The 27,872-nt window shown below is 32.9% G+C and overlaps 4 protein-coding genes across 5 annotated transcripts; 2 read left to right on the forward strand and 2 right to left on the reverse strand.

Annotated features, from left to right (window-relative positions):
• Positions 1 to 1,616: 1,616 nt before the first annotated feature.
• LOC123924334 lies at positions 1,617 to 2,398 on the reverse strand. The gene has a single exon (XM_045977195.1). It carries the CDS (start codon positions 2,056 to 2,058, stop codon positions 1,741 to 1,743), a length of 318 nt encoding a protein of 105 aa, XP_045833151.1. The 5' UTR covers positions 2,059 to 2,398; the 3' UTR covers positions 1,617 to 1,740.
• A 4,475-nt stretch (positions 2,399 to 6,873) lies between these two features.
• LOC123895922 (probable myosin light chain kinase DDB_G0275057) lies at positions 6,874 to 11,102 on the forward strand. 2 transcript variants are annotated; one of them, XM_045946413.1, is made up of 5 exons: positions 6,874 to 7,332; positions 7,869 to 8,786; positions 8,874 to 9,170; positions 10,048 to 10,455; positions 10,551 to 11,102. In XM_045946413.1, the coding sequence occupies exons 2-5, from the start codon at positions 8,201 to 8,203 to the stop codon at positions 10,781 to 10,783; spliced, it is 1,524 nt and encodes a 507-aa protein (XP_045802369.1). In that variant the 5' UTR covers positions 6,874 to 7,332; positions 7,869 to 8,200; the 3' UTR covers positions 10,784 to 11,102. The 2 variants fall into 2 exon arrangements, with proteins under 2 accessions (XP_045802369.1, XP_045802406.1); XM_045946450.1 differs by having other exon boundaries at positions 6,908 to 7,332; positions 7,874 to 8,786.
• Positions 11,103 to 12,827: 1,725 nt separating this feature from the next.
• On the forward strand, positions 12,828 to 22,026 carry LOC123924358 (valine--tRNA ligase, mitochondrial 1-like). Its single transcript, XM_045977223.1, has 21 exons — positions 12,828 to 12,940; positions 13,037 to 13,171; positions 13,353 to 13,403; positions 13,550 to 13,728; positions 13,820 to 13,892; positions 14,421 to 14,486; positions 14,563 to 14,646; positions 15,333 to 15,410; positions 15,520 to 15,603; positions 15,836 to 15,915; positions 16,635 to 16,692; positions 16,777 to 17,079; positions 17,169 to 17,339; positions 18,048 to 18,247; positions 18,986 to 19,388; positions 19,682 to 19,933; positions 20,023 to 20,523; positions 20,763 to 20,854; positions 20,992 to 21,091; positions 21,232 to 21,374; positions 21,634 to 22,026. Exons 1-21 carry the CDS (start codon positions 12,890 to 12,892, stop codon positions 21,761 to 21,763), a joined length of 3,234 nt encoding a protein of 1,077 aa, XP_045833179.1. The 5' UTR covers positions 12,828 to 12,889; the 3' UTR covers positions 21,764 to 22,026.
• A 146-nt stretch (positions 22,027 to 22,172) lies between these two features.
• LOC123924368 (dehydration-responsive element-binding protein 1A-like) lies at positions 22,173 to 23,792 on the reverse strand. The gene has a single exon (XM_045977234.1). It carries the CDS (start codon positions 23,173 to 23,175, stop codon positions 22,561 to 22,563), a length of 615 nt encoding a protein of 204 aa, XP_045833190.1. The 5' UTR covers positions 23,176 to 23,792; the 3' UTR covers positions 22,173 to 22,560.
• Between the last annotated feature and the right edge of the window lie 4,080 nt (positions 23,793 to 27,872).

Here is a 27,872-nt window from a genome sequence, read left to right on the forward strand (position 1 = left end):
CTGGACCGGGCTGAGCCGAGCCAGCCCATTTGACAGCTCTAATTGACGAAGTTTTCTCTCCCGACCCCCCTCATTTCTTTTATACCCCCCAAAAATCCCATTTTGCCCCTTGCGGTATGAAAATTTTTTGCCAACAAACTTCGGTTTATATAAACCGAAGTTTTTAACCATGGAAAAAAATTCGGTTTATATAAACCGAAATAACATATACCCCCCAAAAAGAAGGAAAATTTATGTGAAAATTCGTGTAGAGCTACCTGTGGTAAATTTATCATATCTCTCTGAATATAGGTCGTATGCTAATGATTTTTAATCCAGTGTAAAGAAGACAAAATTTACTACAATATTGACACCGGAATTATTAAATTTCATTAAGTATAGTATGAGAAAATCTACCTACAAGTTTGAGAAAAGTTTCTGCAAAATGTTGTAGAGATATCTGTGGTAAATTTATCATAACTCTCTGAATATAAGTCGTATGCTAATAATTTTTTATCCAGTGTAAAGAAGACAAAATTTACTACAAGATTGACACCGGAATTGTTAAATTTCATTAAGTATAGTATGAGAAAATCTACCTACAAGTTTGAGAAAAGTTTATGCTCTGTTTTTGTACCAGTACCCATTATTTCGTCAAACTGAACCAATTGGATAGTTAACCCTCAAAACAAAAATTATATTTGTATTCTTGACATCCTAAGCTTTCCAACGAGTGGTCATTTACTCAAATTGGACATCGTTTAGTATTTCAAATAAATTGTGGAAGTTGAGGGTCTCATGCAGAATTTATGCAGGAAAGCTGGAAAAAAATTTGGAACACAATATTTCGGTTTATATAAACCGAAATTTTTTAGCATGACAAAAAAATTCGGTTCGTATAAACCGAAGTATCCCCCAAGGGCAAAAACGGAAATTCAGGGAGTAGAAAAGAAATGAGAGGGGTCGGGAGAGAAACCATCCTAATTGACACCAAACATTCATATGTGCTACAGTATTGGTTGGCAAAGTCAGAGAATACCATCGAAGCTCAAATCAAGATATTGGCCAAAGATTAAAAGAAAAGAAATAGTAGCATAGAAGAACATCGTGGGGCTTGGTTAGTAATAGTAACAAAGAGCATGGTAGTACTATCTATCCTCAATCTCTCATCTTCCATGGCAGCCAACCAACTACCTAACCTCACCAAGTAACCAAGCTCTGCCACAGCAGTGAAACTTTCATGTTAGAGTTCAATCGCTTTACAGAATCAATTAAATTAAAATTAAAATTAAAATAATCATCGCAAAACTAAATCCACACTTGGCACTTTATCCGTAATCCGTATATATCGATAGAAATAGAATCAAAGAGGAAGAACTTTATCTAGCTAACCACACCAACCAAATCAAAGACTAGTCCATATACCTACCACTTATTCTTCGTTGGCTATTACGGTGAGTATATGTTAGAATAACGGCGACTATTGTGATTTCGCAGTAATTTTTGAAAAAATTACACTAAATTACCCTAATTGTGACATATCCACCGCAATTCTGACATAGGCTTAGTCAATCAATAAAAATAACTACATACAAAAGCTCAAAAAAGAAAAATTCAAATACCGATCATCAAGAGAATGATCAAACAATTAAGTTTTTTTAATTTTCCTCCTATTGTATCTTTAAAAAATCTGTATACAATCACAACAACAACAACAAAAACAGAACTTACTAGATGACTAATTGAGTAAATATTCTGTATCTATGTCTTCAACAATTTCCTAGTATTGTTTGGTGTGATGATTCTGATGACAAGACCAGGGAAAACATCATCCGGGTCATGGATATGTGGATTCCGCTCCACAATATACGGGTCACCACATTTTTCACTGATTGTGTTTAGTGTTTCACCTTCTCCAACCACATATATCTCGTCACATGCTTTGTGATCATTAAGGTGGTTCCCTCTTACTTCTTCTAATTCAGCCACAGTACTTTCTCTTATTGATCCTAACAATATTATACCCAATAACGCTATTGCACAATACCATGATGCTGAATCACCTCTAGAGTAGCCCATGTTGGTTGTTTTATTATATTATAATCAAAATTGATTGATATAATCTATGGTCTGAAGAAACAAGGATGGAGTATATATATATAGGTATAGAACTATGTAACATATGTATGAGCTGGAGTATGTTGTGTTGTGGAGTATACGATGTTTATATAGTATCTTTGCCGTTGGCTTTGGGTTATGGAGAAAGGGGAGTTGGTTTTAACGGGATGGTTTTTTGGCGTTTAGTGTTTGATTGGAATACTGTTTTTACATATCAAAAAAGCTTCAAGTTGAATTTTGTGGAGTGGATGAGAATTCAAGGTTAGTTTGAATTTTTGGGGTGTGTTAAGGATTTGTTGTGTTGTTGTTGTTTGGTGGGAAATGTGTGCTTATAGGAATCTGGCTCCATTGTAGTTATTTTTAAATATTTAGTATATTGATGGTCGTTCGATAAAGAATACTTATGATTTAGATTGAAATTTGATCATTTAATTTTGATCGGATTATCACGATGTCTCAAATAAGTGAAGTGTACTTTTCATGACAATAAGGAATCTCATTCTGTAGAGTTTAATTTTTATATTTACAAAATTTTACACATTACAATGTAATTTTAAAAAGTTATAATAAAAAGTAAGCAATTTTAATGATTCGCCAATTATTATCAATTATGTGCTTATAAATTATAAATTCACTTTATTTGATGATTTGGAAAATTCGTAATAACAATCTTTAAGTAATAAGGGTTGAACTGTAAAAAAAAGTAATAAGGGTTGGAAATTGGAATGTTGGTCGACCAAATTAAGATTAATGTTTGGTGGTAGTTTAAAATTAAAAAAATTTAAGTAACCATTCACCAAAAAATAAATAAAATTAAAAAATTAAGGTGAAAGATTTCGATTAAAACTTATATGTATTTGGTGGCTCAAATCCTAAGAAATGTCTTGGCTATGAAGATTCTATCACTTGGTGTTTTTCTCTCAATTGGTTGAGGGTTTTTTATTTTTTAATCTTTATTGGTTAATGGTTATTGACTTATTTCTATTGGCTCTTGTATAAATTTTTTGTCTCTTTTTCGTGAATTTGACTTCTCTAATGTGAATAAAGTTTAAAGTGAAAAAATTAATAGTTATTATTTCATGAAACTCGTAACTTTTTTTTTTTTTGAAGAAACATGAAACTCATAACTTGTTTTGATATATTTACCACTTTTAATTTTATCAATAATTTATAATATTTTCTAAAGTAAATTGTTTAGCTGAACTTTATTTCTCGTGAGTGCCAATTTTTTTTATAATATTTTGCCTAATTTTAATTGTTTTGGTTCAATAAAATATCTTTTTCTTTTTAGCCTTTGTAAGAAAAAACTTGGGTGTGCACACAAGCACAAGAGAACAAAGGCAACCAAGTAAAGCGGATGCTAAATTTGACACGTGTGGCCTAATCCAGTTGACACCTTATAGGACACGTTCATCCAAATTCCAAAGTGGTTCAACTGGAACATCATAAGAATTTTGGATTAGGAATTAATTAATCAATTATTGTAAGAATGTACGTGTTATGATTTCATGTTTGAATGTTACTACTCCAAAAAAAATTATAATAATATATATTAGTGTCTGATTAGTTTAGAAAAGGATGAATAATGAAAAATAATTCAAGATGCGTCTTAGTCAAGAAAGATAAGATTATCACTAATTCTGGCGTTTGAAGGAAGCATTAATTATTGTTGATAAGTCGTTGTAAAACTGTTGAGGCATGGTTACTACAATTTGTGAGTCTGTTTGAATTGGTCACTAGATAATATGTTTAGACATAGACACCCATTAGAAAGAGATAAATGACTCAGTCCAAACAATGGGAAGCATCCAGTCTCATAAACAAAATACAGAAATGATATATAACTACGTCCAATTTTTATGAGACCATATGAATCAACAAAAATTAATATATTTAAGTTATATTAATTAAATATATTAATTTTTATTGACACGTTATTATTGTACTGTGTCTTTTTTATCTTTAACATATCTTGTGCCTTTGATATCTATAGTTTTTCATCAACATAGTTTTTTGGTCTTCTAAAAAGATATCAAATCACCGGTTGATTCAACTTTATTTAAAATTAATATGTAAAGTAATAAAAGTTGTGTGCCTCTTAAGAATAAAAACTTTGTATTATAAAGCTTATATATTAAACAGTGAGTTTAATTCAATTGGTAAGGGCATCACATTATATATGTAAGGGTCGGAATTCGAACAGTGAAATTTATAGCCACACTAAACTACTTGACTAAAAAAAAATAAAGCCTATTAACATTAAACACGTGAGATGAAATCTCTCCTTTTAACAAATCATCTCACTTAAGTTTACTTTAATTTATAAAGGATTAAAAAATTCTAAAGGAGGGGATACATTTAAAGATGTCAATTTGATCTGTAAATGATAATTTTTATAGGAATTCTCACGTTTAGGTTCTCAAAGATGTGAAATTTTTTGGGATGAAGATGAAGGAGAAAGTCCTTCCAAGAGAGGTTTGAGGATGAAGATGAAATTTTATCCTCCGTCATATGGAGATTCTGTCTCCGAAAACTTTACTAAAAAAACATTTACAAATATATATTTGAGTATTATATATATATTATTTTTAATTATATTTTCATACACTATACATATAAGTTTGTTTATATATGATATGATATTCTATTTATTTTTTCTTTCTTTAAAACATAAAAGCCAGTTTGACTTTTGAAAAAGATGGAGTATTTTTTTTTACAATTTCAATAATATGTATGGTTGTAAGAGAATCATTGCAAAGCAGGTAGAAGTATGACCAAATCCACCCCCAACATATAAACTAAGTCATGTCCAAAAATCAACTTATGAATTGAATGCAACATGCTTTAATAGGTTTTAGTTGTACTAACAACTTGTGGAAGATGACATGGACTTGCAATAACGGCCAAGGTGTAGGAAATAGGAATAGTTGAGTTGGGGTGGACAATTTGACCAATTCACTTGAGTTTATTTATCAATAAATAGCATAAGATATTTGGCATCGAATTTAAGTGAAAAAAACGAGAAATAACGAGAACTTATGGAGTAAATTTGTGTCACACATTTTAATAGGAAAGCTCTTGAGACTTCTCTATAGATGATATTTATCTTACTTGTGGATCATAGATGACATGTGAGTGAAAGTTTTGTGTCTAATTTAATTACATTCAAATTAAGATCGCAAATTGGTCAAATAAATTTGTTGGTCATAGATTGGAGTGTGAATTTGTGTAACACTCTTTAGAAGAAAAACTTTTACGCTGATCGTTTAACTAAAAAATAGTGAGATTATCTTTCTACTTTAGACTTCTCTCGAGATATAAATATATTTTACTAGTGGATCATGTATGCTATGAGAGTGACAATTTTGCGCTGTTAGTTCTTTTTGTTCGTCTTTTCATTTTTCCTTTCCATTCATCTTTGTAATCCAAGAAAAAAAACATTTGTAGTTTATTGGGTAGCCCGCACCCCTAAGGCTAGCAAGGGTTTATTCTTTCTTTCTTTCTTTGTTTTTATTAAAACGGGGGGTTTATTCTTGATCATCACGATAATTAAATTTGTTGTGTTTTTTAGAAATTGTAGCTATGAAATTTTTACATACTAGACCGATGTTCAATCCACAAAAGTCCATGAACACGGTTAAGCAATCATTTGATGGCAATGACATGGTGATTTGTAAGTCATTATAGTTCAATGACATAATTGTTTTCGGGAACAAGTGTTTCTACACATCACCTGTAAAAGATCTTCGACCCTTGATGAAAGGTAGATTCTATATTATATTTTCTTAAGAAGCCAACAAATGATATTATTAAATAAAATTAAACACGAGGTGTGTCTAACTAAAAGAATTGTACATCAGCATTACAAAAATAAAATAACATCAATCTCCTTTACCCAAATCTTAACACCAAGTCAAACAAGGAATTATACACTACAAGTTTAAATAAAAAATCAAACCTTTCTTTCTACTATTCAACCATCATAACGACAGTAATTTCACCTTGACAAACAACATATCAATTGATATTTCTTTGAATGCAAAAATCCTATTATTTATTTCTTTCCATATACTTCAACAATAAGTTGACCAATTGGCTTATACACCTGTCCTAACTTATTTACTAAAAACATAAGCATTACAAAATTGTAAAGCGTGATCAGCAACTAAATTTGATAACAAACCATAAACGTCTTACCAATTGGGAATTTTGTATCACATAGATTCAAAGAAAGAACATCCAAAAAATAAGTGGTTAGAATTTTCATTCTCACCATATCCTTGTACACATAATAAAAAATCTAAATGAACCATTGAGCGGCGAACTATAATGTCTTTTGTTGGAAGCCTATTATATACTAATAACCTCGAAGCAAATAAAAACACCTTTAAATGAACTATTTTGTTCCAGATAACGTCGTTATGAGCTACCACCTTTAATCGAACCGTGTGAGTGAGTAAATGATATTCGCTAACTGAGTACCCTGAATCTGGATCAGGATATCGCCACTTCCAACAATCTTGAATTTCAATAAACATATATATTGTTCACAAGCCCTAACTCAACTATAAATGTCATTCTTGTTAGGTCGAACACCTTCATTTAGGTTTGAACTAGGAACCTCATTGTACGAGTTCCAACGATGTTTATTCCTTGTTCAAGTAAAATGACCAAACATGAAAATACGCATTATGACAATCAATATGTTTTTTTTTTTTTTTGAAGAAATCAATATGTTTTTATACTTTTTGAATTTGACATTTTTGGCTTTCTAGTAATATAAATGTCGTGGATATTATAAAAATTGTTTAAGGTATTATACATAATAATATAGTGTTTTCCAGGTCTGATTTTTTTAGAAGAATTGATTTTTTCATAAAAAAGAATGAGCAATGCAACTTGTTATCGTCTGATGTCTCTAACAAATCTATGAATGTGATTTAAAAAAATAAAAAATTATGCCACTAAAAAAGAGTTAGCATTGCAGCTTTCTACAAGTGGTGTTCCAAAAAATAATACTCGTAAATTAATATTATTAAATTAAATTAAAGTATTGACAATTGGATTCATGGTGCTTTAGTTTGATTTTTCAAAAACAGAACAAAAGCAAAACAAAGCAACCAAAAAAGGTTTGATATTATCTACCAAAACCGTGGTCTCCGGGGTCCACGGAAGCTGAGCCGTGCCACTTCTCCGACGGACTCCTTCTCTCTTCTTCCTCTCACACCTGCTCAGGTTCCTCTCCTCCTCCTCTTCTCTTTCCTTACCCCTTCTTTTCATATTAAATCTTCTTTTTTTTTTCTTCTAAAATTGCAGCTCCTTTTGTTTACAACTGTTGAGATAAGATTCATAGGGTTTTTTTTGGATCTAGGGTTGTTTAGTTTCGCCTGAATTTTGATGGCTTTATTCCCTTTTCTTTGGTTCATCGCTTCCATATACTGTTGTGTGTACGTTTTCGTTTTAGAGTTTATTAAGGACCGTACATGTCCCTGTTCATAATTCTGGTTGGAATTTTTGTCTTGGTGTCTTTTCAACTAACAAAAAAGAAGTTTTTTTTTTTTTTTTTAGCTTTTGCTTTTAATTTCTTAAAAGGGTTTGCTAGAATCTGTTCTTAGTTGGTACTTGGTAACCAAAATTAAAAAAAAAAAAAAAAGAATCTTTTCTTAGTTGGAGAAGCTCAAATCTTCATTGATTGTAACTTTTGAGTTTTGACCTTTTACTAAGTAGCCATTATGCAGAGTGATGTAACTGTTGACTCATTGTTTTTGCAGATCAGCTGATTTAGAGGGGGAGGGAAGTGTTCCTGAGGTTAAACTGTCGTTTTCTCGGCTTTGCTTCTCGGTCTCATACTCTTCAGATTAACGTCATTCCGTGGTTTACTACTATTACAGTAAATTTTTCAACCCAATTAAGCTTCTCGGTGGATTTGATCTAAAGTGCAGCTTTTGGTGGATGGTAGTTTAAACAAGATTGAGTTTGGCACTTATTTTGTCAAAGTGGTTATTACCTGTTTATTCTTATTGCCCGACGAAGATTTTAAAGAAAGAGAATTCATAGGGTAAATTGCTTGTTACTAGGTTTGTTGAGTGATAACAAAATTGTTATGGCTGTTGCCGAGAGCGGCAGCAGCATTGAACGCTCAACTTCATTCAACTGTTACAAAGTAGCAAGTTTGACCGAAACCATATTGAACGCAAAGCAAACTTCTAATTTGAAAGATCGATACATTCTAGGGGAGCAGTTGGGTTGGGGACAGTTTGGTGTCATTAGAACATGCTCCGACAAAATAACCGGAGAGGTTTTGGCATGCAAATCAATTGCTAAAGATAGGCTGGTTACTTCAGATGATATGCAAAGTGTTAAACTTGAGATTGAGATCATGGCAAAGTTATCCGGGCATCCTAATGTTGTAGATCTCAAGGCAGTTTATGAAGAGGAAGATTTTGTTCATTTGGTGATGGAGCTTTGTGCCGGAGGAGAGCTGTTTCACCTGTTAGAGAAGCACGGAAGGTTTTCTGAGTCTGAAGGAAGGGTTCTCTTTAGGCATCTCATGCAGATGGTTTTGTATTGTCACGAAAACGGGGTTGTTCACCGAGATTTGAAGCCTGAAAACATTCTCTTAGCAACTAAGTCGTTTTCATCTCCAATTAAATTGGCTGACTTTGGTCTTGCTACCTACATTAAGCCTGGTACTTGCTTTATTTGCTTCCTTTGCGAACATTATTCTTCTAAAATGCGTGGTTTTCATCTTCAATTATTTGGGTTTGTTTAAGCAGGGCAGAGTTTGCATGGTTTAGTTGGGAGTCCATTTTATATAGCTCCAGAGGTATTGGCAGGTGCATATAACCAGGCTGCCGACATTTGGAGTGCCGGGGTTATTCTTTACATTCTACTTAGTGGGATGCCACCATTTTGGGGAAAGACAAAGTCTCGAATATTTGAAGCCGTTAAGGCTGCTGATTTGAGATTTCCATCTGAACCTTGGGATCGCATCTCTAAATCTGCTAAGGATTTAATTAGGCGAATGCTCTGCAGAGAAACTTCTCAAAGGCTCACTGCCCAAGAGGTTTTGGGTAAGTTAAACATGTTTTACTTTTCCTATTCGTGCCTATCTAGTATGAAGCGATTTGATTCATATTAGTAATTGTAGGTGTTCATGGAATAAAAAAATATTGGAGTTATTGAGACATATAATGACAGTCCAATTGAGAAATAGATTATTACTCAATGATTGAATATAATAAAGAATATTGCTTTACTTATTGATTACAAAAATAGAAAATATCATTTAAAGTAACAAATATATTTTCATTCTGCTGAGTTACTCTGTAGGCCAGGCAATACTGTTAGTTTTATTATGGACAATGGGTCACCCATGAAATTATGCTGTAATACTAAAAGGGGATGTCTTACAGTATTAATTTCATTCTATATAGTCATATATGGCATGCAGTGTGCAAGGTTGTTTTGATTTTGCCAGCTATGAACCAACTCACCGAGGACATTGAGCTAGGTTCTGTCATGCGTTGCATTTGGGTAAATTTCTTAGTTGAATTCTTAGTTGAATGCTTATTGAAACAAGTGAAACTAAGCTGATTTTCATATGGTTTATCTAAGAACCTTTTTGAAACAAGTTCAAAAGAGCTTATAGGTAGGTCATAAGATATTTTTATTAGGTTAACCAAAGACCTGCCATATGTTATTCAACAAGCAGAACTGAGCTCTAGAAGAGGTCTTTCAAATGCTCTGAATTTGATCTATTTTCTTTGGTGCTTGATCTAAATGATCTTCAACTTCAAGTCTATCAATGAAGTTGGTTTAATTGTTGCTATGTCAATTGTAGAAATAAATAAGATGAAGTGGTTAGAATCTTAACTATCTGATAACTCCCAAACATTGTAGGCCAAAATTTTAATAATCTTTATTTTCTGATCAACTTTTCCATTGTAGACCATTGCTGGATGGAAAGCGATCCAACAAATCTGGAACAACTAAGTGAACATAAAATCGAAAGTTGTGGAGAGTGGCATGTTGATGGCGGCTCCTTCTCTGCATCATTTATGTCGAGGAATGATGACATCAGCTTTGGCGCAGGATCACCTACATGTGACGCTCAATCACCTACATTCACATGCAAATCATCGTTTTCTTCCATTTTCGTGGAACCAGTTACACCTTTTTCTGCGCCTAGTGGGTTTTCATTTCGGAGCACAGGCGGTTCCATTGGTTTGGAATTTTCTTCACCTGTTTCCTCGATGCCAAGCTTTGCATTTCTCAGTCCGAGTTCTGTTGTTGAGCAAAATAGTCTTATATTTGAGTTCTCGTCTAACACGACTGAAGTAAATGCAATTGCTGGAGGTATGCATCAAGTTTTTCATTTAAACAAATATTTATTGTTGGTTTATTTTAGCTTAGTATGGGGTATATATTAATGTTACTACTTCTACTACCAGATTCTCCACTTTCCCTTGGAAATGACATTAAAGAAAGGAATCACAAGCCTGTAGAAACTAAAAGGGCATGTGTAACAAATTGTTACAGGACATTGGGATTCCACAGCAAGAGAAACCGGACAATTGGACTCGGTGAGTGTGAGCAACTTGATTTTGTTGTGACCGAATCAGTCATTCGTTGGTTATCATGCACACAACTTCCTACATCACCAAAATCATCTCTTGTCTGTTGAAAGGATAAATTGGGTGGTGCAAATTTTGCCTATTTAACACATTGTACATCTTTCTTGAATTTGCATTGATGTTGTTGTTGTCTTCTAGTTTGCACAAGTCGAGGTTTAATGATGGTGTGTTTCTAATCATGTTGTGCTTCTAATTGGTTACTTTTATTGTGTTTTGTCTTCTCATGTTGATGTTAATTATTACCATGAGTGAGTTACGTGAATTCCGCCTGCTGGTTTGTAAAGTTGTATCTTGATGGTATTCCAGTGTTACCTTGGTGTAATTGAAATGCTTGGAATTGAACTGTAAATTAATGTGTTAATTTTTATATGTATGTATGTATGGATGTATGATTCAATTGTGAGGAGGTGATTTTTGATAATTGCCGCAGAAGTAACATGACATTGTTTATGCATTAAATATCACAATGCATGTTTACTGGGCGCCTCATTGTTGAATATATGTTTGTTTTCAGGGCGCCTCATTGTTGAATATATGTTGATCATGTCAATTTCTAAGTTATGAACTTGAGTTTTTACTCTAATTTGTGGTGGGAAATTTTTTCAAAATGATTCTCCAATAGGAGAAGACTTGTGCCACTATAAACATGAACATTAGTGCCACTATATCTAAAAAATGATTTTCTTAAAGTCACTCTTAGACTTGAAAAAATAAATTTAAAAAAGCTTTTCTTTTAGTCAAACCAAACCATATAATTTTATTATGAATAATGTTTCAAATACAACTAACTGTTCAGTAAAAATAACGAATGATTGATAACCTAATTTATAAAAGGTAGAATTGGACTTTAGTTAAGAGTATGATCAAAGACCTAAGACTAAGAGTATGATAAAAGAAAACAATAAAAACATCTCAATTTTAAGTGATAATTTTTTACTCTCACTTAAAATTGAGATGTTCTTATTGTTATTGGTCGAATGGCCCTCATGAATTCCACAACAGACAATTTAAACACTTTTATATATTTTAATGTGCACTCTTATCCTACACACCCTCCTTCACACACGCTGTTAGGGCATGAGTAGCCTAGCAAAACAATAGTTGTTAATGGATAAACGGCTTTGCATTCATCTATCAAGGAGCCATACTCAGTTCAACTATTCACTTAATTCTTTTATGAAAATTTTCATCTGCTACTCCCTTGTAATCTGATTCAAACACCACAATTGGTAAAAGCATGTTGTGAAGCCGCATTGGAAAAGATGAACTAATGCCCGTGCATCCCTAGAGGGGCAGCAGTTCGCGGACCGGATTTGATCGGTTTTAGTTAAACTCGTTTAAAATTAATTGAATTGAGTGTAAACTCCGTATATTTATTTAAAACCCTACCTTAAATGACGTTTTATTTAAAACACTTGAAATTACATAAAACATCGCAATGTTTATAAAAAACATAAAACATGGCAAGTATAGTAGTATACTATAATTTTTTTAGATTTTAGCACATACAAATATTAAACTTATTTATAAAAAAAAAACATGTTTTTATTCATTTATATAAATCTAAGTTCAATTTTATTAGTTTGTCAAAAAATGTTTAATTTTATTTATTTATAAACATGCATATGAGTTTTGGTGATGCCTCTTTCACCTGAATTCGAACTAAAAGTTTTAAGTTTCATGTTTGTAATATTCAGGTCAATTTTTTAGATAATAAATAACTTGTTGCATTGTTCCCTTCCGGTTAATCTCCTCGACATATATGTCTTTTTCATCAAAATATTCACCATAGTGGAAGTTGATGTTACCGGCCACGGTGCAACAAGTTAAAACCTATTTTTTACTAAAAAAACTTAAAACGTAATTGTTACATAAAAAACTTAAAATTTAACGGTAACAAATGCAAAACTTAGATATCCCGAATGCAGTCCCGTGAACTTAACTCAATTGACAGGACATATTGCATTATATATGCAGGGGGCTCGGATTCGAACTCCGGTCATCCCACTTATCCACATAGCCACTAAACTACTTAGAATTTTTTTTTTGAAAATACATCTTGGCATAAAATTATAGTTAAGGACGGTCTTTACTGTTACCGAGACAAAATTTACAAGAAAAAAAGACCTTAAACCATTTTTTGTTACTAATGCATTATGCATAGAGTGGCGAAACACAGTGTAAATCGCATTTGTTTGCTTACGCAGGTTTCTATTGTACATTAGTGTGGCTGCTACTTAGGTTTACTTTGTTTTGTGCTTTGGTTTCTTCTCTCTCACTCTGTCTATCTCTATTTTTTCTAGAGCCGTTATTTCCTTTCCCAACTTCGCCACACACACAACAATCTTCACTCTTCTTCATCAATGGACTCAATCAAGAAAGACCAAGCTACACCCGTACCTGAAGACCCAGAGAAGAAGAAGAAAAAGGAAGAAAAGGTTCTCCTTCATCATCATCATCTTATCTCGTTTTTAAGTTTTTATTAATCCAGATTCGATTCGCATTAATGGGTTTCGAACAAAATTTATTCTTTTTCAATCCTATTTTCTTAAACCCCATTTTTGAAGGGTTTTTTTTTTGGGTTTTTTCTGATGTCACAATTTTATGGATTTTTATTAGGCAAGAGAGAAGCAATTGAAGCTTGAGAAGTTTCTTCAGAAGAAAGCTCAGGTGAGTTGCTGTTTTTTATTTTTCCTTTCTGTGCAATTCTTACATTTATTTTGCTATTTTTTTTCTCCATGTGTATTGTTTATCAATTTGATCTTGTAAATAATGTTTGGTGTTTTTGCTTTTTATTTACTTGATGTTGGTTTTAGCAACAACAAGCTCAACAATCATCCACTGCTGCTAAAAAGAGTGAAAAGAAAACTGTGAAGCGTGTCCCAGAGGATGAAAATCCTGCGGATTACATTGATCCTGAGACTCCATTGGGTGATAAGAAACAAATGTCCAGGCAATTGGCAAAACAGTATAATCCAACTGCCGTGGAGAAATCGTAAGTGTTAATTCAGTTATTGTGGTTGTTAGTTGCTGCTACTACACTTCAATTGAATGAAATGCTTATCTTTTATTTTGTTACGGTTTAGGTGGTACGAGTGGTGGGAGAAATCAAAGTATTTTGTGGCAGATGCTAGCAGCACAAAACCACCTTTTGTTATTGTGAGTCTCTTATACTTATTCTGATGCTGTGTGAAATGTGAAGTTAACATTGTTTAAATTTTCGTGTATGTACTAAAGACATTTTTGCCTGATTGGAGATTTAAATGTGAGTATAACTCACATGTGTGTGTAACTCATGGAGTGTGAAATAATATTTTTCTGTATAGCTGAGGTTAACTTTTAAATGAAAAATGGAAATGTACTGGTCCATTGATTAAGTATTAGCTGAGGTTAAGAATTTTCAGAATCAATTGTATTACTATGGGTCTTTGATGGAATCAGATGAAACACCGCAAATAGATTATAAAATTTTGTGATATTGATATATGGTTATCTTCATTGTATTTTATATGGAATATAGCATCTTGATCTTGCTGTAATCTTGAAAAGATTTTGGCTATGTTATTTTCTTACCTCTGCTATCTATGTACATGCAAAATGGCTGCACAAACTCAAATGACACAGACAAGTCGTGTCGTTTTTGCTCCCTACTTATGTATTTAAAATTTGACTGTGCTATAATTTTAGGTTTTGCCTCCACCAAACGTGACAGGTGCTCTCCATATAGGTCATGCTCTAACCGCTGCAATAGAGGTATCTTATATTTTCCATTTTCAGTTCAGTTTTGTTGTTTAAAACAGTTAACGGCAATGTGATATATTGCTTGCAGGATACGATGATTCGTTGGCGAAGAATGTCTGGCTACAATACTCTGTGGGTGCCTGGGATGGATCATGCGGGAATTGCTACACAGGTTTTTTATTTTAAAATTAATAATTATGAGGAAAAAATATGCTATATTAGAGTATAGATATAGAAAGCACTTTTGTGTGCTGGTGTGTTGGTTTTGAAGATTAGGCATAATAGAACTAAATAAATTAGGAAGATAAAGTTAGTAATAACATGGCTGTCTCTTATGTTAATTGGTGGTTAGGTCACCCAAGGCCCATTTTTTCTCTGTGAGCAATTGTTTCTTTGTGATATATACAATTGAGGATTTAACCACGTGAACGAGATTCTTGAGTCTGCAGCATTGAAAACTATTTGTTATTTATATCATTGGTTGAACAATATTAGAAAAGCATGAGTTTATTATCTTCTATTGTCTATAGAGCATTCATTTTTATTCACATGCTTTTTGTTTCTATTGCTACAAAGTGATATTTTTCAAACATAAATATAGTAATGGTTACACTTCGCAACAATATGGATGATGAATATTTGTCTGACTGTCTACTTAGTATACATTGTAAAGAAAATTGTTAAAAAGTCTAGTGTAGATTCAATTATAGATGCTTGTTGTTACATGCTGGAGATGCATTCTGAATTTTGATGGATTTCTAATGTAATCAGTGCTTTTTATTAAACTTGATGCATCAATATATCTTGGATGAGCTCCGATTCTTAAATTTTTCCCATGCGATGTCCAACTTGATGCAGGTGGTTGTGGAGAAAAAGATAATGCGTGAAAAGCAACTAACCAGGCATGATTTGGGCCGTGAAAAATTTATCTCAGAGGCATGTTTTATAAATAATATTTGCACTCAAAGTTCTTAATAATTTGAGGTTTGATATTTTCTTTGTTTGTTCTAACTCTTATGGCTTTGGTGAATATTGGTAAAAGTAGGTTTGGGAATGGAAAAACAAGTACGGGGGCACAATTTTGCAACAATTACGCCGATTAGGAGCATCTCTGGATTGGTCTCGTGAGGTAAATATGTAACTTGTTTAGTGTTTATACCAAATTTTGGGGGGTGGGTGGAGAATCTGTTAAAATGGAAAGAAAATGAGCTCAAAAGAAGTAAAGATTAATCCACTGTGCTGCATGCATGTCTAGTTACACACCGGGAGTTAGATAGCTATTTCTCATGCAATTTCACCATCATAGTGTACTGCCTTTTACATGTATATGCATTCTATTCTAAGTCTCACTCTCTTTCCAGTGCTTCACAATGGATGACAAAAGATCTAAGGCTGTGACTGATGCTTTTGTGATTCTTTACAAGCAAGGCCTTGTCTATAGGTGAGGTGGATATTGGTAATATGTGTTGTCTTTATGTAATGTTTCATTCATATTTATCTGAGCTTCTCCATTGATGCTGATTCCAATTTTAATTTTATACTCAAGCACGATGTTATAAAGATCGTTGATTGTATCAGGACAATGCATTATTGAAACTATATATATATATATATAGACACACACACACACACTCACTATGTCAACGAATAATAATATTTACATAAAGAAAAAGCAAATACAATTGTGCTTGTAAGACTTTGTCGCAGACCTATTAACTGTCTGATGCCCTTCAATCTCACACACATGTTAAAAGTACGAGCCAAAAAACTTTTACATAAACTACTTCTTGCCAAGCATTCTAAAGTCAAAACAAGAATCACATGGACTAAGGAGTAAGGCCAGATTTTGGAAACATGATAGATTAAATCTCCAGTGTAGACTAAAGTATATTTAGTGGATTTGCAGACTTGTTGACTGGCAAATGGTAAAATCATCGTATATTTATGTATATTTAGTTGATTTGCAAACTTGCGTATCACTTATTCTGCTTATTTAGCCGATTGTTCTCTCAAATTTGAGTTCTTTTATGACTCTAAATGGCTCTTTTACAGATATATACTACTTGTATTACAATTTGTACTCAATATTTTTGTTTCATATGCCTGTCATATAACTCTAAAGTGCCTTTTGCTTAATATATTACTCTGTCATTGTTACAGGGACTTACGGTTAGTAAATTGGGATTGTGTGTTACGAACAGCAATATCTGATATTGAGGTGCGTGATGAATGTACTTTGCTGTTTCATCGGATTTGTTTTATATGTAATGTATTGATTGATGTATTTGCTTGTTGCATGCAGGTGGATTATATTGATATAAAAGAAAGGACCCTGCTAAAGGTTCCAGGATACGACAAACCTGTTGAATTTGGCGTTTTAACAAAATTTGCTTACACACTGGAAGGGAACCTAGGTGAAATTGTTGTTGCCACAACTAGGATAGAAACTATGCTTGGCGACACTGCAATTGCCGTACATCCTACTGATGACCGATACAGTCAATTTCATGGAAAATATGCTGTTCACCCATTTAATGGCAGAAAACTTCCTATAATCTGTGATGCTATTCTTGTTGATCCAAAGTTTGGGACAGGTGCTGTTAAGGTATTCTCCATTTTATTCAAGGTTAAAAGTTCCATCAAAGTTCTCTTTCGATGTTGTAAATGCTACAATGCTTTCTTTATGGCTTGCAGATTACACCAGCCCATGATCCTAATGATTTTGAGGTTGGAAAACGTCACAACCTTGAATTTATTAATGTTTTCACTGACGATGGGAAAATAAATTCCAATGGTGGCTCTGAATTTTTGAACATGCCACGATTTAAAGCCCGGGAAGCAATAACTGAAGCATTAAAAAAGAAGGTATTGTCATAGAAATCTCTATTTCATATTAAATCTCTGGTGATTAGGCAACAAATATGTTACGATGAAAAAAATTTGTTGGGAAGTATGGATGTCAAATTTTTTTGTTGCAAAGTACCTGTGGCGATTTTAATTTTTTTATTCTTTCTTAAAATGCTGCTTCCAATATTCTTCTTTTGGCCCCTAATTATCTACTAGTATATTTCTGCTAGAGGTACTAGCAATGCCGTCAAACATATAACCTTGAACTAGGATCAGGAGGACTGAGAAGGGTGGATGATCGAATCATGGATTGTATGATCCTACTGTAACTGCAAATTATACTTTTACATGCATAAAAAATAGATAAAGATAATGACCTCTAAACACAATTATAATACAAAGGAACAGAAAAAATGTGAATGGGCTAGTTAAAATGTTAATAAACAAAAGAGATGAAAAATTAAAAAACAACTTAAACCCAAGCAACAAAAAACACAAAAAAGGAAATATATATTATGTTTAAGGGCTCATTTGAGCCCTTGCCTCAACAGTGGCTGCACGAGGCAGCAAGTAAAAACAGGCATTGGGTGTTCTAGCCGTTGTATTAGTATTTATCTCTATCTTAAGTTAGAAGTTTTTTTTTAATCAAATTAGAAGTTGACTCTTTAATGACACACACACTAATTTCAAGGACATTCAATGTTTTATTTGCTTTCTTTCATGTAGGATCTTTATAGAGGTTCTGAAAACAATGAGATGCGCCTTGGTGTATGTTCAAGAAGCAATGATGTTATAGAGCCCATGATAAAGCCACAGTGGTATGTTAATTGCAGTGATATCGCAAAGGAAGCTCTTCATGCTGTCACAGATGAGGAAAACAAAAGGGTAGAGATTATTCCAAAACAATATGTGGCTGATTGGAAGAGGTACTTATATATTTATTGTTTGCCTTTTGCAATTTCTTATATTAATACAAGGCTACCCAACTTATATTTTCAGATCACTCCTTCCACCTGTGAATATATTTTAGCATCTCTAGATTTTGTTCAATAATAGCATCATTATCTTTGTAATTTTTAGTGAGATATGTTTTGAGATTGAGTTTGACTGGTAGAGGTAAAGACTCCGAAGAAGTATAAATAAATAAATATAATTAATTCAATTAATTGTCACTGCTTTCCTTATGTCAAAAGACATAGAAAATATCTTGAAACATCATATTATTATATCGGAGATATTTTAGAGTATCTTAGGTAATCTCTAGGGACTGGTTTATGTTTAATTGTATTTTGTGATTTGTTGTCTTATAGTTTGGATCTATTACTAATTAGCATAAATTGAGGCTAATGAAGGGTATTTTGTAATACTGTTACACACAATATATTCATTTATATGATTGAAATTATGTTCTCTCTTTTCCTTACTATTTTCATAATGTCGACATCACTTATTTCTTATGCTCAACCAAGTACATTTGTCAAACAAAGATGGCAAATTGTTGAAGGATGTTATTATTTGAGTGGAGTCAATTTTATTTATATTAAATTACACTTAGGGCACAATCTTGTGGTGGCCAACTTCACATGCTCTAGTTCCAGTTATTTTCTCAAATCCCTTTATTTGTATGATATAACCATGCCTAATCAAGGTGTAAAATTTTGCAGATGGCTTGAAAACATACGTGATTGGTGCATTTCACGGCAGCTATGGTGGGGTCACCAAATTCCTGCATGGTATGTCACTTTAGAGGATGATATACTGCAGGAATTGGGTGCTTACAATGACCATTGGGTAGTGGCAAGAACTGAAGAGGAAGCCCGAGATGAGGCTAACCAAAGGTATAGTGGAAAGAAGTTTCATTTAAGCCGGGACCCCGATGTTCTTGATACATGGTTTTCTTCTGGTCTGTTCCCATTAACTGTGCTGGGATGGCCTGATGACACAGAAGACCTGAAGGCATTCTATCCGACTTCTGTTTTGGAAACTGGCCATGATATCCTCTTTTTCTGGGTTGCTCGTATGGTGATGTTAGGAATGAAGTTGGGTGGTGATGTGCCTTTTAGCAAGGTGGGGTTCTATCTATTTCTAACCATTCAGGGACAACTCTATTTTTGTAAATGCATAATGAATTTTGTGTGATACTCAGGTGGTGGATCTCATGGTAAACAAGTTTTTTATTTTTCATTTGTTTTATAAGAAATTATTCATTAAGACAAAAGTTATGTGGATTAGAGAATCTCTAAAAGAAGCATAAAGAGAGAACAAATAATACATCAATGGAGCAAAGCTAACCAATTTCATTTATGCCTAATTTTTTTCGTAAATGGCCTTCTGACAGAAGTACTTACAATTATATGCAGATTTATTTGCACCCTATGATTCGTGATGCACATGGGCGCAAGATGTCCAAGTCTTTGGGGAATGTTATTGATCCCATTGAGGTGATAAATGGTATATCACTAGAAGGTCTACATAAGAGGTTAGAAGGAGGTAACCTTGACCCTAAAGAACTAGCTGTTGCAATAGAGGGTCAGAAGAAGGACTTTCCAAATGGTATTGAAGAATGTGGTGCTGATGCCCTCCGTTTTGCCCTGGTCTCATACACAGCTCAGGTTTCAATCTCCTACCAATGTTTACATGATTTATAGCACCAATTTAGTTAACTTTTGGGCTTTAACATTGCCGTTTTCATTCATTTCAGTCTGACAAAATTAACCTAGATATTCAAAGGGTGGTTGGGTATCGACAATGGTGTAATAAACTATGGAATGCAGTACGATTTGCTATGAGCAAGCTCGGAGATAATTATACCCCTCCTGCAGATTTGACTCCAGATGCTCTCCCATTTAGCTGCCAGTGGATACTATCTGTGTTGAATAAAACCATATCGAAAACATCCAAGTCTCTAGAATCATATGAGTTCTCGCAAGCTACCACTGCTGTGTATTCTTGGTGGCAGTATCAATTGTGTGATGTGTTCATTGAAGTGATCAAGCCTTACTTTTCTGGCAATGATACCAAGTTTGATTCCGAAAGACACGCTGCTCAATATACTTTATGGCTTTGTCTGGACAATGGCCTGCGATTGCTTCATCCTTTTATGCCTTTTGTCACAGAAGAATTGTGGCAACGCCTTCCTTCTCCCAATGATTCTAAGAGAGAAGAATCTATCATGATAGCTGATTATCCGTCAGCTATTGAGGTTTGTTTTTTTTAACATTTTGCTCTTCATAATATGAATTTTAGTGTTGTCTATTTTCAGATTCCTTTTGTATACATTCACATTGATTTACTCTTCATTGCTATAATGATAGTCTTGTTGAGAAACATTTGCTAATTGAAAAATTGTGTTTAGCATGCATTGATTGACTATTAAATAATAGAAAATTATTTGTTTGGTTGTATCGTTAATAGTTTAATTTTATTATTTTTTAATCTCAGAGCTGGAATAATGAAGAGGTGGAGAGTGAGATGGACGTCATTGAGTCTACCGTTAAGTCTCTCAGGTCACTGGCAAAAGAGAGACGTGACAGGTATGTTGGGAGGCAATGACCTTAGCATAGTACTCTGCATTTGTTAATGTCAAATATTAATTTCTCTACTAACTAGATTATTATTCAATCTAATTAATATGCTTTGCTGATTTTAATGATGATGACTGTGTTGTCAGGCGACCGGCTTTTGTTCTTTGCCAAACGCCGAAGCTTGAAAAGATTATTAACAGCCATCAATTGGAGATTACTACACTAGCTAATCTATCCTCTTTAACCGTAAGTCACACAATTGAGTTCTAGTCTCATGCATTCCTTGTATTTTATCTTGTGATTTTTTTCATTAATCATGTATCTCATGTCCACTTCACTTGATTTACATACTTTTCACCTTTAAATGCCGATGACATGATTCACAGGTATTCACTGACATTGAAGCGGCTCCACCTGGATATGCCAATACTGTCGTCATTAAAAACCTTTCTGTTTATTTGGAGCTTCAAGGAATTAATTCTGCAGAAGCGGAACTTGCAAAGGCGAAGAAGATAGACGATCTGAAAAAGTATGTTAATCTTGCAATGTTTTTAACATAGTAGTCATAAATACAGAAAGGTTACAAATAATGTCATTTGCATTTTGACCATATTTACATGTTACATTTTAGCTGGAGTTTCGAATTTGATGCAAAACATTTGAATGCACTTTATTTTCTTTTATTAAAAGAATTGTTACTCTTTTATAGTGTGCTTATAATCTTGTTTTCCTTTCTGCGTCGGTTTCAACACAACTTGAACTTATAGACTGGAGATTTTATTTTGCAGCCAAATAGACAGATTAGAGAAGACTATGAATGGTCCAGGTTATGAAAAGGTACCGCAAGAAGTTCGATCCAAGCATGCTGAGAGGCTAGAATCCTTAATCTCTAGTCTCAAAGTGCTCCAACTTGATTGATGATTAATTTTTCCTTGCACGAGGCAGAAAGTTCCATCAGTAGTCTGAAGTTTCACTTGCAGTTTGAACTTCAAATTTTTATGGCCAGATTTTTTGCTCTTACACTAAACCTTTATTTAGTAAATGCAAATTTTGGTAATTTAATGTCATGACATTTGGGCAATTTGTGTTCACCCTTAAAGTCGAGATTACAGCTTATGTAACAATTTTAAGATAGAAAATACTTGTGCTGATAAATTGACAAATTTTTTGGTGTCTTCTAACTGGTCTGTTTGGCAATATCCCTTGTTTTGGTTTTTTATTTATTTTTCTATAATGATTTATCTATTGTTGAGTTTGAGTTTATGGTGGCATCTTAGTTGGGATGACACATAACACTAACACATATCCTCATAACAAATAGTCCAAAAAAACAAAACAATATAATAACACATCAACATTCAAAAAAATTATTAGTATATATTAAATTATCAACACGTACTTAAAGATTGTGTACACTTGCTTCTTAAAGTTAATGTACACGTACTTAACCTATAAATTATCAACACAAAAAAAAAACAAAAAACATCTCTTGTCACATCTTTTCTCCTTCCATCAACAGTATCCGTACTAGTCAAAAAAATCATAAGTACGAATACTATCCTTATTTTCTTGGTAAGAGACTACCCTACAAATTTATTTTTTTGGTATGACTATGATCTTCTATACCCTACAATTTCCTACTACTCAGGCAAGTACAATACCCTCTTATTCCTCAATTTGGTACTAGTAATGTTCAGCATTTTTCAAAAATTAAATTAAATTGAAAAACTCCACAATGAAACTTCAGTATCAGTATCACCACCAAATTCCACGTCAGCAATATCATATTCACATTCACTCCCCCAATAATGTGCCGGTGACATTAGTACCATGTTTCTTAAATACTCCGGCACTGTGTGTTCTTCTTCCTCTGGCTCCGCCACCGCCACCGTCGTTGAACTCTCACAAACCTTCCTCTCCTCACTGTTCTCAAACTCAGTCTCCGGCCTGAACTTCTCCGCTGCCTCAGCCGCCGCTTTTTGAATATCCCTTGCATCCGCTGTGGCAGGAACCGGCAACCTCCAAGTAGAGTCAGCAAAGTTAAGACAAGCAGAATTTCCTCTAAGCGCAATCGCAGCAACGTCGTGTGCACGCGCCGCCATCTCGGGAGTAGGAAATGTCCCAAGCCAAATTCTGGTTTTCTTGTTAGGTTCTCTTACTTCACAAACCCACTTGCCGGAATCTCTCTTTCTGACACCACGGTATACAGGGTGGCGGGTTTCCCTGAACTTCTTCCTCCCTGCAGGTTTCTTTGGCATAGTTTCAGCAAGAAACCTCTCTGAAGATGAACATGGAACATGTGACTCCGATATATGATTCATAGTAAACATGCTGTGAAAAAACAGAGTGTGGAAGAAAAAAAAAAATCAGAGTATGCAAAAAACAGAGTATGTGTATTAGAATTGGATAAGTGTTAATTACTAGTTAGTACTTGGTAGTTGTTTTGTATTGATTTTGTTGTTTTGTGTGTGAGTGTTTTTGAGAGGGAAAGTGAGGATTGAAAGATGGTATATATAAAGAGTGAAAAATGAATTGAGTGAGGATGTGGCAAGTGTGATGAAGGAAAGTGACATGGTGAAGTGAAGCTAGCAGGATGTTGTGTTGTATAGTGTTCTGTCAATGAGGAGAAGACAGCTAAGTGAATTCCCACGGTATGTACGAAGGTTAAGGAATTGAAGGTGGGACATGGGTTTTCTTTTTTTGGGTTAATTACCAAAAATGATCTTTTCAGAAACTCTGTGTGTGACACGTGTGGCTTGGTTTCCCAAGGTGGCAACTTCTAGATTTTGATATTAATATTGTATTTGGAATTTTGGATAAGAAAAGGTTTAATTTGACTGAGAGTGACACAAAGGAAAAAGAGAAGAAGGTGACTAGAAGAGGGAGTGTGTGTTGTGCTGGTCACTCCAAATGTGTTTGTGTCTATATTATTAAAATGAAAATAATTTATTTTTATTATTGTGTTTTTAAAATTGATTAATATAAAGAAAAATTATTTGCACATATCAAAACACTTCATTAGGCTTTTGAGAGAGTAGTTTGATGGAAATGGATTAGGTATAATTAACTTTTTTATACAGTTGTTTTATAATTGATAAATACAATTTTTAAATTATTATCGTCTGATTGACGATCTTAATCAGATGACTATATAACAAATATGAATATTGATGAAATGTGATAAACACTAGTATTATGTTAAATGATATGGAGTTGGAACCACATGATTTTAAAATTGATCATTAAATTAAATTAGGCAGTTCAATAGACCATATAATTGTGGTGAAAAAAATTACTCTTAATAACAAAATTAGGAAATCATTAACTTTTGAAGAAGGGGTCTAAAAGTCATTGGTGCGTGGCAGAGAGAGAATGAGAATAGTGAATCTTTGTTTGTGAAAAGTCAAGAGACTGGGAAAAGTCACCACATGACCTTTTCATTGAGAATACTATATATGCATATTCAATTAGCCATTAGTATCATCATCATATCATCACACACAAGCTGGAGGACAACTCATCTTTGGTGTTCAAATTCGTAAGCACATGTTACAAAAGAGAGAACAATATGTTTTCTTTACTGGTATTTCAATTACCCCATGCATGCAATTATATTAAAAATTGTCAATTCTAATACATTTTTTTATACATATATTTTACGTGCTTAATTAGTGTTGGTAGTATATTACACCCTTTTTTGTTGGTAGTATTTTCAATATCTTTCCTTTTCAATTTTATGCATAATTTTATTACTGATTTCTTTTTAAACTTTTTTATCATACTATTTAATTTTTTGGAGTTGTGGTGTCCAATTTTATGTTCTTTTGATGAATTTAGTATGATTTTGTTTGATATTGACAAATTTTGAGCTTATGAATTATAAATTAAGTAGCTTATAAGTTTATATTGAAAAAAGAAATACCTATTTGATACTCCCTTCCCTTCGGTCTTTCTTATAAGAATTTATAATTTATTTTTACTAATTTATTTTGCTAACAATTAGCTTATAGCTTATTATTTTTCCTTCTAATTCTATCACTATTGTTTTCTTTGAAAAAATTAAATATTACTTAAATATATATTTTTTCATGTCATTTCATATTTACAAGCTAAACCAACCACTAATTTTATTAAACAATACAAATTCAATCAGTTAATTTATCCGCTATAAGCTATAAGCTAACTTATAAACTACTAGTATAAATTACAAACTCATTCGTTATAAATTAACTTATTATCTATCTGCTTTTTTTAGTCCATATATCTTTTAATGATTGGATCGCAGTGAAGCCCAGTTAATGGAAGGTTGCGCATTTTATTTTACTGTATATGATATACTGGACCGTCTAATATGGTTCATAGGTTAGTTTTGACATCAAGTGATTTCAATCCCCTCTCGATCACAATTGTGCGGGACCGAACCATAGTCTTCCTTCCCAAGTTCAGTGTTAATTACTACTTGACCAACTACGGATTGATATTCCTTCTGTTCTTGAATATATGAATTTCTACAAAAAAAAAACAAATATTAAAAAAAGTTACTTAGATTAATAAATTTGTTTGAATTGTGTGAGTATTACTACTAAATTACCATTTATATTAAATGTATTCAATATTATTTTTTATATTTTAAAACAAATTAATAGTATTAGTTCAAAATATAATGAAAAATGCTAAACAATACTCCGGAAATACTGTTTAAAAATATAAATATAGTAATATAGCATTGAAACATGTGTAAAGTATCTTACCAAAAAAAAAAAAAACATGTGTAAAGTATTATTTTTAATTCAAATCTTTCTCTTAGTAAAAAAAATCAAATATTTATTTTTTTGTTTTCTTAACCGGTGCTTCGGGGCACCGACAGTTAGCATGACCCAAGAATAATAAATGTATCTTGAAATCTATAAATTAAAACTTCCTAAAACTTATCTAGATTAGTCAAAAAAAAAAAAAAAAAAAAAACTTATCTAGAGATAAACATTTTTAATAAAAAAGTTTCTATAATTAAGAATTGAGAGAGAGTTTTTTTTTTTCATTCAAACGATGGTGCTGATGTGATGGTCATGGATATGGAAACACGGAGAAAGAGAAGTTTGTTTGACTTCAAGTTCATTTAATTGGACAGCTAGACTAGACTAGAGTCACTAGACTCAACATTGAATTCAACTTTTATGTCTGACATCCCTCCCTCACTTTCCAAAACACAGTTGACAGTTAATAACCGACCTTTGATTTTTTTAAGATTTCAATGAAATCCAATCCCTCCCTACTAAAGAAAATAAATAGCAGTGTATTCTTTATTTTTTTTAATATATACTCCCTCCGGTCCTTATTATAAGAAATACTTTGACAAAATCACACAGATCAAAGAAGGTAAATTTTCTCATTAATGATTCTAACATTTTATGTTATATTCCAAAACTAACCTTTGACTAGCATGGGAAATAGGTCTCTCTAATTAATGCACTAGCATTATAATGAATTATTTGATTGTATTTAATAAGGGTACAAATGGAATTGTGTCAAAGTGTTTCTTATAAAAAGGACCAAATAAAAATTCTAAAATGTTTCTTATAAAAAGGACCGGAGGGAGTACGTCTCAAAATATAAACAAAAATAAGTTAAAAAAATTTATGTATTTGATTGAAAATTTGGATCAAATACGTTCATTTTTATTGACTAAATTTTGCTTATATTTTGGGACGGAAGGAGTAAAGGTCAGTTTGAGAAGGATAATAGAGTAATAGACATGATAATTGTACAGTGTTATATTATTATATCTTAATTCAATGATTCAGGAAGATATAATAAGTTAATGCTAAATATTTAAACTATGTCTCATGCTAATAGTGATTTGAGGACACTCATTAAGCATCTCAATGTATTGAATGCACAAATTTCAAACTTTATTTATATGTTTAACTAGTGCCGACATTATTTAGCAATTTCCTTGAACTAAACATTATTTAGCAATTTCCTTGAACTAAACTAGTGTACTGTATTAAACTACTATTCATAGTCAGAGTAATTACGAGAGAATATTCTGCTATGGTTTGATTTTGGATTCTAGCTGGAGGATATCTTAGATACCACGTTACGCGGAAACGCATAGATTACGTGGGATTTGTTTTATGAATATCCATATCCCATGTCGAAGTTAACCAAATGAAATGGGCTCCCATAAGATTCATTCAACCAATCTCATTTCGCGGGCCAGCCTCAACACAAGTCTCATCCTTTTCATCGGCCTGCAAAGTCATAATTAAAATAAATGTGTTTCTTCTCACCCCACTCTACTTCTCACCCCCTGAGATTTAACTAATCATATATTTTAACGGATTTGGATTATGTGCATTTGAGAGAGCATGCAGTTATACAACCAATAATCTGTGACCGTCTGATTGAGATTATACGGTCTAAATTTTAACTCAGAATTTTATATTAAATATAGATAAAAAAACTGTATTAAAATATGAACCGTTCGATCTACAAAGATCTGACTTCACTGACTGCATCTAAACTTGACTGCACACTAATGTTCGGCTAGCTGTACGCTATAATCTTCGAGAGTCAAAACTATTATTTTCAACTTTTACAACATCTTTAACCTTTGTATCATTCTCATCTTTTCCAAGGTCTATAATATTATTATCATGTCGAGGTTTTATATCATCTCCAGCTATCACATCCCTCTGAGCAGTGAACACGAATAAGTTGATTATACTAAATCATGCCATGAACATATCTTGCATCTGGTTGACAATATCTTTTCCATATTAACTCATACGAGGTATTGGACAACCACCCTTCAAATATGTATGTAATAAGGATTATGATTGTTACACAAGCAACGTCAACAATAAATATAAATTAAAAATAAAAACAACTTTACGTGCATGAAATGATTGCCAACAATTGTACGTGGCCAGAGAGTTATAAAGATAACTTGGTGGTTGAAGTAAATGATTTAGGGAGTAGAGTGATAAGGAGGTCATGACTTCGATTCCCACCCACACTAAAATAA

This window comes from Trifolium pratense, linkage group LG1 (genome assembly GCF_020283565.1).
Source record: "Trifolium pratense cultivar HEN17-A07 linkage group LG1, ARS_RC_1.1, whole genome shotgun sequence".
Lineage (NCBI taxonomy): Eukaryota > Viridiplantae > Streptophyta > Magnoliopsida > Fabales > Fabaceae > Trifolium > Trifolium pratense.